Raw genomic sequence first — 14643 nt, forward strand, 5'->3', positions numbered from 1 at the left:
TAAAAGCCTAATGATGACCATAAAACCATTATCGATTGTCATAAAAACCCATTTGGCTCACTAATGCCCTTTAGGGAAGGAAATCTGCTGTATTTACCTGGTCTGGCCTACATGTGATTTCAAACCCACAGCAATGTGATTAACTCTTAAAAGCCCTCTGAAATGGCCTAGCAAGCCACTCAGCTCTTGAGGGCAGCCAGCGATGGATGCCCACATCCCATGAACGAATAAAAATATAACATGCCGTTCGGTATTGCTATATTACAGGTCTTAATAACAGAACATGGTGACCTTGGCAATGGTAGATTTTTGGATCCCAGGAACAAGATTTCATTCAAATTTGACCATTTACGAAAAGAAGCAAGTGATCCCAAGCCCCATGATGTCGAGAATGCATTGGAATCTTGGAGAAGTGCTGTGGATAATGCTATGAGAGCATATGTAAAAGAACATTATGCAAATGGTGTCTGCACTGTAAGTATTTCATTTTGAATTAATAGTGGCCAATATAGTTGTTCATGTGTATTACAGGTGTTTTCTCTTGTATTTCTGCCAATATTTTGAAACTCATCCATCTGAAACATTGTTAGAATGGTTTTCCCCAGTGAAGGTGTCAATTTGCCAAAGTTCATCTCACCTGCTTTTGTCACAGCATATCTGATTGCTGTTAAGATGGCCCACTTTACATATGTTTCATCTAACACTGCTGTTTTCATTGTAGGTTGGTGCCCATGTTACTGTTCTGCCCCATGCCAAATAAAGTGCTCTTCCTCATAACTGTCGTTTTTTAATCTGTTAATAACTTGGATGCTCTTATTACACTTTTGTGATTGTGCTAGTACGTTTTCTTCTCACTCAAATCTAGTCAGTAGCTTATTCAAGCATTCAAATTAAATTCAACTGGTCCTTTGTGGGTGGCAGATGGCCAACCCTTATATTAACAATTATTAAACTCAAAGTATATTGTGTTGCATAATGTTTCATATTTTTCTCGAGTACTAGCCTCAAATGCCCATATGGAAGCTGTCTTCCAAAGGAGAGTGAGTAGTGTACCTGCTAAAACAATGATCCTAGGTCTGCCTTTTCTGTTTACGTATTATAAATATGGGAACTAGTGTTCACGAGGCATGATTGATTCTGCATTCCTCTGTTTTGTTTTCTCACTATCTGGTAGATAAATATGGTCATTGCTTCTCCTCAAATTCTACTTGTTGGTCCGGGTACCAGCATCAGACGAGTGATGTCAGTCATAGCTGGTACTGGTTGACACTGTTACTGTATGGCAAAATGTATTTGAAAGATTGTTTCAATTCCCACCACAGCTTTTTCTCCCAGGCCTTTTACCAACTACCTTGCTACGGTTGCCATACATAAAAGGTTTGAGAGAAAAAGCAACGGTGGGAAATGAAACCAGTGAAGCTGCCAGACTGTGAAGGGTAGCAACACTAAGCTCTCTCTCTCTGTCTCTCTCTCTCTCTCTCTCTGGATTGGTTCTGGAAGTAGACAAAATCTGTACTCCATAAGGGTTTTGCCATATGTGGTGAAATTCTCAATGGAATTTATGCCACCAGGAGAAAATACTGCCTGGTCAGATACTTAGAACTCTGGAATATTGAAGTACTTTTAACCTGAAGTTGCTAACAATTTCATTTGGCAGTGAATGTCATTCTTTCAGGGCATGTGTTCCAGCTGCTGCTTTCCATGTCATCTAAGCATAATTTGCTTTGGGAGCATCCAATTATGTTTTTATCACTGGAACTTGAAAATTTACTCTAGATACTCCAGATTTAGAATTGACACTTGTTCCTGAAACTCACTAAATCATATTTTTTTTTTTAGGTAAAAAGTTTCCTTCATCCAGTATTCAAATTCTATTTTGAGCATGCTATTTTTATTAAATTTTGTAATCTCTTTCCAGGTATATGGGAAAACCATTGAAGGACATCAAACCATCATAGTATGCATTGAGAGCCATCAGTTCCAACCCAAAAATTTCTGGTATGTTGAACTTTTCTTATTATAGCTTTTTTGAAAGGTATTTTTCAAATGAAATCCCTGAGAAGGAAAAGCAATCAGCATTGTTAAAATTGATATTTGTGGCAACTCTTCATAAACGACATAAATAAAAGGTGTTGTCAAAACAACCATGCTGTCTGACTTGAGGCACTTAAAGCAAATCAAAAGGAGGATGGCTGAGAAAAATAAATGTTTAACAAAAACAGAATTATCTGGAAAAACTCAGCAGGTCTGGCAGCATCGGCGGAGAAGAAAAGTGTTGACGTTTCGAGTCCTCATGACCCTTCGACAGAACTAGGTGAATCCCAGGAAGAGGTGAAATATAAGCTGGTTTAAGGTGGTGGGGGGGTGGGGTTGGGTGGGGGGAGAGAAGTGGAGGGGGGTGATGTGGTTGTAGGCAAAAGCAGTGATAGAAGCAGATCATCAAAAGATGTCTCAGACAGCAGAACAAAAGAACACATAGGTGTTGAAGTTGGTGATATTATCTAAATGAATGTGCTAATTAAGAATGGATGGTAGGGCACTCAAGGTATAGCTCTAGTGGGGGTGGGGGGGAACATAAAAGATTTAAAAATATTTTAAAATAATAGAAATAGGTGGGAAAAAGAAAAATCTATATAATTTATTGGAAAAGAACAAAAGGAAGGGGGAAGAAACAGAAAGGGGGGTGGGGATGGAGGGGGGAGGTCAAAACCTAAAGTTGTTGAATTCAATATTCAGTGCAGAAGGCTGTAAAGTGCCTAGTCGGAAGATGAGGTGTTGTTCCTCCAGTTTGCGTTGGGCTTCACTGGAACAATGCAGCAAGCCAAGGACAGACATGTGGGTAAGAGAGCAGGGTGGAGTGTTGAAATGGCAAGCGACAGGGAGGTTTGGATCATTCTTGCGGACAGACTGCAGGTGTTCTGCAAAGCGGTCGCCCAGTTTACGTTTGGTCTCTCCAATGTAAAGGAGACCGCATTGGGAGCAACGAATGCAGCAGACTAAGTTGGGGGAAATGCAAGTGAAATGTTGCTTCACTTGAAATAAGTGTTTGGGCCCTTGGACGGTGAGGAGAGTGAAAGTGAAGGGGCAGGTGTTACATCTTTTGCGTGGGCATGGGGTGGTGCCATCAGTGGGGATTGGGGAGTAGGGGCTGATGGAGGAGTGGATCAGGGTGTCCTGGAGGGAACGATCCCTACGGAATGCCGACAGTGGGGGTGAAGGGAAGATGTGTTTGGTAGTGGCATAATGCTGGAGTCGGCGGAAGTGGCGGAGGATGATCCTTTGAATGCGGAGGCTGGTGAGGTGATAAGTGAGGACAAGGGGGACCCTAACACGTTTCTGGGAGGGAGGAGAAGGCGTGAGGGCGGATGTGCGGGAGATGGGCCGGACATGGTTGAGGACCCTGTCAACAACCGTGGGTGGAAAACCTCGGTTAAGGAAGGAGAAGGACATGTCAGAGGAACTGTTTTTGAAGGTAGCATCATCGGAACAGATGCGACGGAGGTGAAGGAACTGAGAGAATGGGATGGATCCTTACAGGAAGCTGGGTGTGAGGAGCTGTAGTCAAGGTAGCTATGGGAGTCGGTAGGCTTGTAATGGATATTGGTGGACAGTCTATCACCAGAGATTGAGACAGCGAGGTCAAGGAAGGGAAGGGAAGTGTCAGAGATGGACCACGTGAAAATGATGGAGGGGTGGAAATTGGAAGCAAAATTAATAAATTTTTCCAAGTCCTGACGAGAGCACGAAGCAGCACCGAAGTAATCATCGATGTACCGGAGAAAGAGTTGTGGAAGGGGGCCGGAGGAGGACTGGAACAAGGAATGTTCCACATACCCCATAAAGAGACAGGCATAGCTGGGGCCCATGTGGGTACCCATAGCCACACCTTTTATTTGGAGGAAGTAAGAGGAGTTGAAGGAGAAATTGTTCAGTGTGAGAACAAAAATAAATGTTTGCTGCTGATTGCAGTTTTCAGTACCTATCGTAACTCAGATACTGAAGCAGTAGACTCATAGATGATTACAGCACGGAAGAAGGCCATTTGGCCCATCATGTCCGCATAGGTCAACAAAGATCTGACTATACTAATCCCATTTTCCAGCACTTGGCCCATAGCCCAGAAGGCTATGGCAAAGCAAGTGAATATCTAAATACTACTAAAATGTTATGAGAGTTTCTGACTCAACCACCCTTTCAGGCACTGAGTCCTGACGCCCACCACCCTCTGGGTGAAAAAATTTCCTCAACTCCCCTCTTAGCCTTCTACCTCTTACCTTAAATCTATGCCCTCTGGTCATTGATCCCTCTACTAATCCTATCCACCCTATTGATGTCCCTCAATCTTTTACACCTCTATCAAGTCCCCTCTCAACCTTCACTGCTCCAAAGAAAACAACCCCAACCTATCAAATCTTTCCTCATAGCTCAGACCCTCCAGCCCAGGCAGCATCTTGGTAAATGTCCTCTGCACCTTCTCCAGTGCAATAAATATTGACTAGCCCACTGGGGAGAACACCCCTATTACCAACAGAGCTCCATGAGATTTCCTGCGTCCACCTGAGTGGGTGGACTGAAAGCAGGATTAGGAGGATCATTTGAAAGAACTGGATGGTGAATAGATTGTTCGTTGAAGATCCATATAGGATAGAATTTACCTGTGAATCTGACGACCCAAGTTGCCAGCATTTTCTATATAAAGCATACAATGTGGCAAAAAGCAGTGGGAAACCAGGGAATTGGGAAGCCTACAAAAACCAACAGACAACTAAAAAAGAAATAAGGAGGGAGAAGATTAAATATGAGGGTAAACTAGCCAGTAATATAAAAGAAGATTACAAGAGTTTTTTTAGATACATAAAGGGTAAGAGAGAGGCAAAAGTGGACATTGGGCCACTGGAAAATGACGCTGGAGAAGTAGTAGTGGGGAACAAAGAAATGGCGGAGGAACTGAATAGGTACTTTGCGTCAGTCTTCACGGTGGAAGACGTGAGTAACATCCCCAAAGTTCAAGAGAGTCAGGGGGCAGAGGTGAGTATGGTGGCCATTACCAAGGAGAAGGTGCTAGGAAAACTGAAAGGTCTTAAGGTAGATAAATCACCTGGACCAGATGGATTACACCCCAGAGTTCTGAAGGAGATAGCTGAAGAGATAGTGGAGGCGTTAGTGGTGATCTTTCAGGAATCACTGGAGTCAGGGAGGGTCCCAGAGGACTGGAATGTAACCCGCCCCCCGTTTAAGAAGGGAGTGAGGCAAAAGGCAGGAAATTACTGGCTGATAAGCCTGACCTTGGTCGTTGATAAGATTTTAGAGTCCATTATTAAGGATGAGATTTCAGAATACTTGGAAGTGCATGGTAAAATAGGGCAAAGTCAGCATGGTTTCATCAAGGGTAAGTCATGCCTGACAAATCTGTTAGAATTCTTTGAGGAGGTAACGAGTAGGTTAGACAAAGGAGAGCCAATCGATGTTATCTACTTGGACTTCCAGAAGGCATTTGACAAGGTGCTGCACAGGAGGCTGCTCAGTAAGATAAGAGCTCATGGTGTTAGAGGTAAGATTGGCTGTCTGGCAGGAGGCAGAGAGTGGGGATAAGGGAGTCCTTCTCAGGATGGCGGCTGGTGACTAGTGGAGTTCCACAGGGGTCAGTGTTGGGACCACAACGTTTCACTTTTTATACATTAATGATCTAGATGAAGGAACTGAGGGCATCCTGGCTAAGTTTGCAGATGATACAAAGGTAGGTGGAGGGACAGGTAATATTGAGGAGGCAGGGAGGCTGCAGAAGGATTTGGACAGGTTAGGAGAATGGGCAAAGAAGTGGCAGATGGAATACAACGTGGGGAAGTGTGAGGTCATGTACTTTGGTAGAAAGAATAGAGGCATAGACTATTTTCTAAATGGGGAGCGAATTCAGAAATCTGGAGTGCAAAGGGACTTGGGAGTCCTAGTCCAGGATTCTCTTAAGGTTAACATGCAGGTTGAGTCGGTAGTTAGGAAGGCAAATGCAATGTTGGCATTTATTTCGAGAGGAATAGGATATAAAAGCAGGTGCTGCTGAGGCTTTATATGGTTCTGGTCAGACCACATTTAGAATATTGTGAGCAATTTTGGGCCCCGTATCTCAGGAAGGATGTTCTGGCCCTGGAGAGGGTCCAGAGGAGGTTCAAGAGAACGATCCCAGGAATGAAAGGCTTAACATATGAGGAACGTTTGAGGACTCTGGGTCTATTCTCGATGGAGTTTAGAAGGATGAGGGGAGATCTGATTAAAACTTACAGAATACTGAAAGGCCTGGATAGAGTGGACGTGGGGAAGATGTTTCCATTAGTAGGAGAGACTAGGACCCAAGGGCACAGCCTCAGAGTAAAGGGAGGACTTTTTTAGAACAGAGATAAGAAACTTCTTTAGCCAGAGAGTGGTGAATCTATGGAATTCATTGCCACAAAAGGCTGTGGAGGCCAGGTCATTGAGTGTATTTAAGACCGAGATAGATAGGCTCTTGATTGGTAAGAGGATCAAAGGTTATGGGGAGAAGGCGGGAGAGTGGGGTTGAGAAACTTTTCAGCCATGATTGAGTGGCGGAGCAAACGAATGGCCTAATTTCTGCTCCTATGTCTTACACAAATTTTAATTAAAATTTATATATTATTTATACAGGTGGGGCAGGTACTTGAGCAAGATCCTGTTGTACACTTGCCTTGATTGTTAAATATAACTGTCATTGATTTTTATGTAGAAAACTCTATTAATTCTGATTCCAGATCATCCTAGCTCAACTATTTTATGAAGATCCCTTACATTCCCACAGCTTTTTCTGTTCTTGCCAATTCTCTCCCCTACCACCATCACCTTACCCCTTCTCTCCCCACAAGCTCCCTTTCAAAAAGGGATAACTTTTTGCTGGAATATGTTTTTACAGTCGGTCATAAAAGGTTAGTATGCAGGTACAGTAGGTAATTAGGGATCTTGACAGGGGAGAGAATTTTCTCTCATGGGAGAATCTAGAACCAGGGGTCACTGTTTAAAAATAAGGGGTCGCTCATTTAAGACAGAGATGAGGAGAATTTTTTTCTGAGGATTGAGTGTCTTCGGAACTCTTCTTCAAAAGGCGGTGGAAGCAGAGTCTTTGAATATTTTTTAAGGCAGAGCTAGATAGATTCTTGTTTAACAAAAGGGTGAAAGGTTATCAGGTGTCGGCAAGAATGTGGGGTTGAGGTTACATTCAGCTCAGCCATGATCTTATTGAATGGCAGAACAGGAGTGACCTATTCCTCTTAATTCACATGATCGCTCTTTGGTATCTCGCTGAGTGGGCACCATTCATCTGTGTATATAGCCGTGGGTATTGGAAAGTTCATGGACTGCATGTAGCATCACACCTAGTCCAAATCTGACTTTGTCTGATTTTCCCACACTCACACTCCTCCTCCCCCCACTTCCTGCTTTAAAGCAATTACATTTGGTAATCATGATTGATACTCTAATTTTAACCCATGGGTCACTGAGGCCAATTATAGCACAATATCTTCTTCCAAACTAAGATCAAGTAACATGGCATAGATCAGGAATTGATGTTGGGACCTACCTTGCCTTGAAGGCTAAGCTATCTATTTGATCAAAAATCTCACCTAAAAAAGGCTATTAAATGCTTCGAGAATTTGATTTGTGGCAGACAAAATGAAAGGTATTAGTTATATGAAGACAAATCAAAACTGCAGGAATTAGAAGATAAAATTCTTCAATTGAATACACCTTTTAGTCTCATTTAATCAAGTTTGCAATATTTCCACTCTGAGATTAGTGTCTACTTTACATTATCGGCTTTTTAAGAGGAGGGGCTGATTGTTTAGTACTTTAATTATCATGCCTATTTGGGCCATTGATATACTTTGATTTGTATACAGTCTATTTGTATTTATGTATACCTATACATTTTATTACTTCTATCAGGTTTTCATCCAGGTTTAGCTAAATTAGACCTACAATTTTTGCAAAAACTCAAGGATTTGCTAATGGAACCCAAACAGTTAATGTTACGCTCAAATGTATGTTTTTTTAAAAACAAATTATATCATGTTGACTTTATCAGAATAGGATTCAAGTTACCTTATTTATTTGCAAGGTTCATGGACTGTATGCATTTGCAAGAGAAATACCAATTGTAGTGAAAAATTGCATGTATAAAGCATTATTTTGTTTGACCACCACCTTCATTTTCTGTTAATCGAATGAAGGAATGGACGTTGGAGATCAGAGTGGAAGTTTACTATCACTTCTTCATCAACTCAGGTGGAAGGCATTTTGAAGATTCAGGTTTGTAATAATTGTAATATAGCTGTGAATCTCTCAATCCATAATCAATTCCACCAAAGAACTTTTAAAGATCTTATTTGTTCTTGTTGATCCTCTCAATGTTAAGAAATAAAACAGGAATCAAAAATCACTTGACTCTGTAAACCTATCCCTTCCTCAGACCATACACAATCTCCATCACAGGGTCTACCAAATGTTTTTTGAAAAAAAAAGATTATGTCAAACTCTCTAAGCGGTACCCACTAAAACAAACTTTAGTATATAACTCTAATCTTACATTAGTCCATTATGCTCTAGACCAATTTTCCTTCCTTGGGTGAAATTTCCATGATTCTTGGGGTACAGACCATTATTATGTTCCTTATAACATTCGAATACCTAAACCTCCCTTTAATATCAGCTGTGTTTCTAAGTAAATACTCATGTAAAGTTGTTTATCACTCCAGGTTTAATTTTTTGTGTGCATTTCATATGTTGCCCACTTTCTCTTGAGTTATGGGTTTTTTTTGTGTAATTGGGCAGAATGTCCCCTACCATCCAACTGATGAACTGTGCTGGAGGCTCCACCCATTTTAATGTCAAAACTTATTCAAATATTATCCATACACTGCTTACACATTTAGAGCAGAAATCATACAATTCAATCGCAGAATCAAGCCCGCAGCTTTTCCCTTAAAGAGAAGGCCAGGTTTTCCTGGGCTGGGATCATAGGACTAGACGTTGAATGGGTAATTTTCCATGGGGCTATGAGGAGTGTTAGTGCTCCTCCTAGCTCTACAAAAAAAAAAGTAAAAAAAACTTAACTGAAACATTTTCTGAGCAGCCTCTGTTGCCCTTTTAAGGACCACTGATTAGGCACTTTCTGTTGAATTTCAAGAAAACACGAGACCTGTGTTTCCCAGCTTGCTCCAAAGCTACAGTGGGCTCTGCACGTCAGGGAACAGAGTGTTGCACAGTAGTTTTAACACTAAGGCAGCAAATGACTGAGACACTATTGTAAATGTTTGAGACTTAAAATTCAAATGCTGTCCTCCCAAATGGAAGTCTCATGCTTTAATATTATGGCTACTAAATCACCAACAAAGGTTTAAAATTAACAGTCAAAAATATCCAGTGATCCTAATTATAGAAACTGATGACCTTTTAACAAATGGCTCATAGGTTTGAGAAATGCAAAAGATGTATTTAATTTCATGCGACTGACTTTCTGGTACAATATTGGTGTAATCACAGATGAATCAAAATTTCTGAGCATATTCCGTAACCTGGGTTCTTATTGTGCTTGTGATTGTCAACCAAAAACAGTTTGCAGACCTTTTTTCAAAGGAACAAACTTTTTATGCCACACATTATGCTATAGTTACAATTTTTTTGTTTGAAAGTGGGGTACAGGTTTTTAAAAAGACAACTGAATACAAATCTAAATGTGTTGTAAATTGGAGTATGGATTGTTAGGAGTATTGTAATTTTTAAGAAATTTAAAAATCCTTTTAGGTAAAATTAGATTTTAATAAATGTAATGAAAATTGCAAATCCAAACCTTTTCACAAGTTTGTTTTTTAGGTTCACTATTATGAAGATGGCAATGTTCAACTGGTCAGCCATAAAGATGTACAGGAAACAATGTCTGTCACTGTAAGTAAAACTACTATGCCACATTCTAAGAATAATAACCATTATAGTTTCTCTTTTTATGATATTATTTCAGGTAACTGCAAATTGTTTTTATAAATCCTGCCTTGTGTTGCATGTTTTCTTCTTATGGCACAATCTTTTACATATTAATGAATGATTTTTGCATTTTTTCATTTCCGAGCCCCCCACCAACCACCTTCTGTCTTCTCTCTTCCACTCCACATCACCCTGAAAGCACTGAATGTTGTTGATGTACTGTTTGAGGTGTCAACAGCTGTGGGACCCAATCCAAATGGCTGATTGTCATTTGTCAACCTGGATGGAGCATTGGCTGAACAGTCTACTGAGAAAGGCATGAAGCTTCACCCGATCCTCCTAACCATATTCAATTTTCCAGAATGAATTTCAGTTTAGCAGACAGAAATTGTAGCTTTTTTTTTGCCCCCGCCCCCATTTGGTTGAAGAGTATTGAGGCGATGGTTAGACCAGCTAACTCAGAATAGACAATCAAGTCTGTTTTGCTTAATAGTTAACTAGGTAGTATCTATACCATCTTGACTATCAGGGGAGCCTTTATGATTCTAATTGAAACTTTAACAAAGCTCAAGTTAATTGTTTTCATGTGCACATAACGTGCCTTTGGATAGTCTATAATCTAAATCTGACTTACTTGATATTTTTACATCTAGATTGCTTTGCTTTCTTTTATAGAATGAAGCCCAGATGGCAAAAGAATTCACAAAACTTGTAGAAGCAGTAGAAAATGAATACCAGGTATGAAATGGACATTTGATTATCTCAATGAAATATTTGGACTGATTTCTAATCCAAGATCTATGTTTAATGTGGTCTTGTGTAAATCTGATTAGCACACAGTTCTAGATGCCCTCAGTCAGGTGCCATTCTGTCAGTTGAAGCAGAGAAATAAACTGCACAGCTATTCAGCATTCGTTTGGCTGACACTTCCCTTTGCATTATTTTTATATCAAAACCTTTCATATGTTTGTCTGAGGATTTTCAAATTCTTTCGTTCTTGTATGGTAAGGTAAATATCTAATCCAATTGCCTCTTTGAGCAGTGTCTGAGTCTTCAGGTGAGGACCACGTGAATCAGTTTAGCAGATTGCCAACACTTTCACAAAACATGCTTAAAACAAAAGATGCTTAAATAGACAGATATAGCCAGAAAAAGTCCACCCATGAATAGAATATAGCTGCTAACTGATTTCAGGAGGCGCACTTAAAAGTATTGTTACAGAAGTATAATTTTCATATTTTTCTGGTTTATTATAAAGTAGGTTTATGGGTGAGAGTATAGTTGGGTCTGTCTGTATGATTTAATTACACTTGGAGTCAAGTAGACTGCAAGTTTGGAGTTATCAAAAGAAGTTAGGTGTAGAAATGTTTGAAATGCTGGTTTAAACATGGATGCTAGCTTAGCATATAAGGTGTGAAGGGAATTTGCATTTTTAGATAGGTGAAGGGAGATTTGGATTTCAAAGGGATGTTAGTCTGTTTACAGCTAGCCAGATAAGCAAGGCTAAGGAGTGTATTTATTTTTCCCAAAGGTTACTGATAATATTGACAACATGAAAGTTTTTATATTATGAGAAAAATACAGTTTCAAAGTTGTATGGAGCAATAGAATTTACATTTTAAAGAGAGAGAAGCATATATACAAGAGAATGAAAGGCTATGTGAGGAGAGGGCCATGTAAGATGTAACAGGAGCGTGTGAAACAGCCTTCAAGAAGCCTCCGGCATTTATGCATTAGTCTGTTATGTAAAGTAACTGAAGTTGGGGAAGCCATTTGGAATTCCACTATCAATTGGTTACTGTGTTAGCTTGCTGGTTTTTGTTTTAAATCTCAAATCTATTTTGGACTGTTGCCTTAAAGGGGGTGTGTAACTAGTAGTCGGGCTAATTAGGAATTTTAGGAGTTGTAGTATTAAATAATTGTAGTCTTAGGTATGTTTGAAATTTTTAATTTTGTTAATAAATATTCTAATTTAGTTTATAAATTACAAAAGCTCTTGGTGGACTCATTACTTCTAAATTGAGTGCACACATCTCGTAATAAATACAAATTGCAAAACCATTGTGATAGAGCGACTAAGTTTCCCATGTAAATTTGGTCCACCTGGCGCAAACCATTTGCCATGTCATAACAGTATGTAAAGGAAGCTAGTATGACCCCTCATTGAACTGATGATTACTAAGTTGCACAGACCTGTATTTAACAATATATTATGCACAAAATGCTTCTGATCTTCAAAACAGTGTGTTTTCCATTTCACTATGAATGGTGTCTTGATATATCTGGCACATTCAATAAAGCTAATTCTGGGGTTAGTTATCACCATTGATATATATTCTCTGTTTTTCCAGTTTTAATTTTTGGATAGAATTTAATATCTAAGCCTGTGGGGATGGTGTGTTGGTTGGTGGCAGAACTGTATTCCATTGACGAGGGATTTGTCTCTATTGGTCCAGTAAACTGAGGCTTTCTTCCTATCACCACAACCAAAATATTAGCCAGTACTCAAAAATAGCAAATCTTGAGTTGATTCGTCAGCTCGATAGGGACTTGTAGGTGAGCACCAATTAGTGATTGTTATTTGCACTTCCCTTTTTTATGGAACTTGTAGCAAATTATTTTATTTGTCACACTTGTATTTCACTTTTTCACAATCTAAATGTTCGCTTTTTCCAGACTGCTATCAATGAAAACTATCAGACCATGTCGGACACTACGTTTAAAGCCTTGCGTCGACAGCTGCCAGTCACTCGCACCAAGATCGATTGGAACAAAATTCTGAGCTACAAGATTGGCAAAGAAATGCAAAATCTTTAAGAGGAAGTTTTGCATGACTGGATAATTTTCGTGTCTGTTTTAAAAAGGTCTGGTCTCACAAGTGTGAAATTGTTGAATTACATTTATAAATAATTTGGGAAATTGCCTCATAACCTTTTTTAATACACTTTCAGTTGAATACCATTAGCGCTCATGATAGATTTACTGTGCACAAAGCACATGGCTTTCAATGCAGCATTTCCCTTTCTAACAATGTTAAAATAGTCTGACTCCTTGGTTTACTCATGTGTTTGTTTTCATTTTAATGTATGTTCACTTTCTGAAGCAGCCATCATGTTTAGTTGCCATACTTGTGTTTACAGTACCATGGTGAGACCATGCCTTTTTTAGGTTTTCTTTTTTGGTTCCTGCTTAGACAATTAAGTTGCTGAGGATCCAAGCAAATTTTAAATTTAACAGAATGGGCCTATTTCTTCCCAGTACCTTTATTTCGAACGGTTGACAACTACTAATCATTTATATCTGAAATATATCCCTTCATAGATTGCAGTCACTTCCACATTAATTTCTGAACTTGCCTTTGTTCTCTATAAAGAAGTATTCTGTTCAGGGGTAAATGGCATGGGACAGAAAATACTGAGTTAATGGGTAAATAATTCAATGTGGTTAGTAATGTTTATGCTTTACTGACATGGCACTGTCTCAGATGTAGTTATTTCCTGCAAAAATATACATAAAATGCAGTTACTGCTTTGTGCCCACATAAACTCCTCCTTCAATGAGCTGTGTATTAAAAGTTACCCATGAGTTATTTTTTATGAAGCAGACACAACTGTACCAGAACAAGACACATTGTAATATAAACCTGTATTCATTAATTTGTGTGCCAGCCTGGTTTGTTTTCCTCCTTTCAGTGGCAATAATTTCAACATTGAATTCCCTTTCCATTTGTAAATGACAGCTGAAATTGTCATTGATAAATCTAGATCAGATTTCTAAAGGAAATGGATGGACATGGTATTTGTTGCATGACAAGTACTGCCTTCCCAAATTTGCAGTAATTTGATGTCAATATTATTTAGAATATAAGGCTTCAATTAAACTGCCACAAATGTGAGAAGGTTCATGGTGCATTTTTATAAGTTTTACTAAAACTTGGGCATTTGATCCCAATATAACTTGAATAAATTAAAGCCAAATAGCATGAAATGCCATATGGGAGAGGTTGCATCTTAGAGCTTGGTTGTTATACCAAGTGACATATTGTTATAGCCCAGATGAAGCTGAACCTGAAAAAAACTCAGTTGGTCTGCTGAATTGTTGCGAATTTTAGTATTGAATATTATTAATGATCTCTGCCAATATATTAAGTGTACTGGCTCAAGTAGCTTTGCCCATAAAACCCACGTGCAGTGTGCTCTCCCAGCAGACATATTTTGGCTTGACCACAGTATAATTCTGGTTTTGACTAGTGTTTTATGTATATGTAGCCTTAACGAGTGCAATTACTAATGTTTCCGACATTACAAGAGTGACTACTACACTTCAAAAGTATTTAAAGCATTTTGAGATGTCTGGTGGTCATGAAAGACACTTTACAGATGCAAGTCTTTTTTGAATAAACTCTAGCCATCAGTGCTGAATAATATTGAGACAAAAAAAAAACAAGGACTTTAGTATCCACGGGTTTATTTATTGAACTCATGAGTATCTGTATTTTAATGTAGTAAAATCTATACAAACCTCCAAAAAGAGGACACTTTGGGGCGTACAGTTAAGTATGAGGTGGCACTGGATGAAATGTTTTCGGTAGAATGTCGGATTACTTTACATGGAATTCATAGTGTCAGAGAAATCACAATCTCAGAGCTTGAATGCTTG

The 14643-nt window shown here is 39.2% G+C and overlaps 1 protein-coding gene across 1 annotated transcript in view; it reads left to right on the top strand.

The window, feature by feature from the left end:
* The window catches only part of LOC121293129 (F-actin-capping protein subunit alpha-2), a 35803-nt gene extending 22163 nt beyond the window's left edge, over positions 1-13640 (top strand). The window contains exons 5-10 of the mRNA XM_041215840.1: positions 268-474; positions 1919-1998; positions 8235-8313; positions 9877-9948; positions 10660-10722; positions 12661-13640. Of these exons, the coding sequence (XP_041071774.1) occupies positions 268-474; positions 1919-1998; positions 8235-8313; positions 9877-9948; positions 10660-10722; positions 12661-12801 (642 nt within the window). The 3' untranslated portion in view covers positions 12802-13640. The remainder of the gene's footprint in view (positions 1-267; positions 475-1918; positions 1999-8234; positions 8314-9876; positions 9949-10659; positions 10723-12660) is intronic.
* The last annotated feature ends 1003 nt before the right edge of the window (positions 13641-14643 follow it).

This window comes from Carcharodon carcharias, chromosome 21 (genome assembly GCF_017639515.1).
Source record: "Carcharodon carcharias isolate sCarCar2 chromosome 21, sCarCar2.pri, whole genome shotgun sequence".
Classification (NCBI taxonomy): Eukaryota; Metazoa; Chordata; class Chondrichthyes; order Lamniformes; family Lamnidae; genus Carcharodon; species Carcharodon carcharias.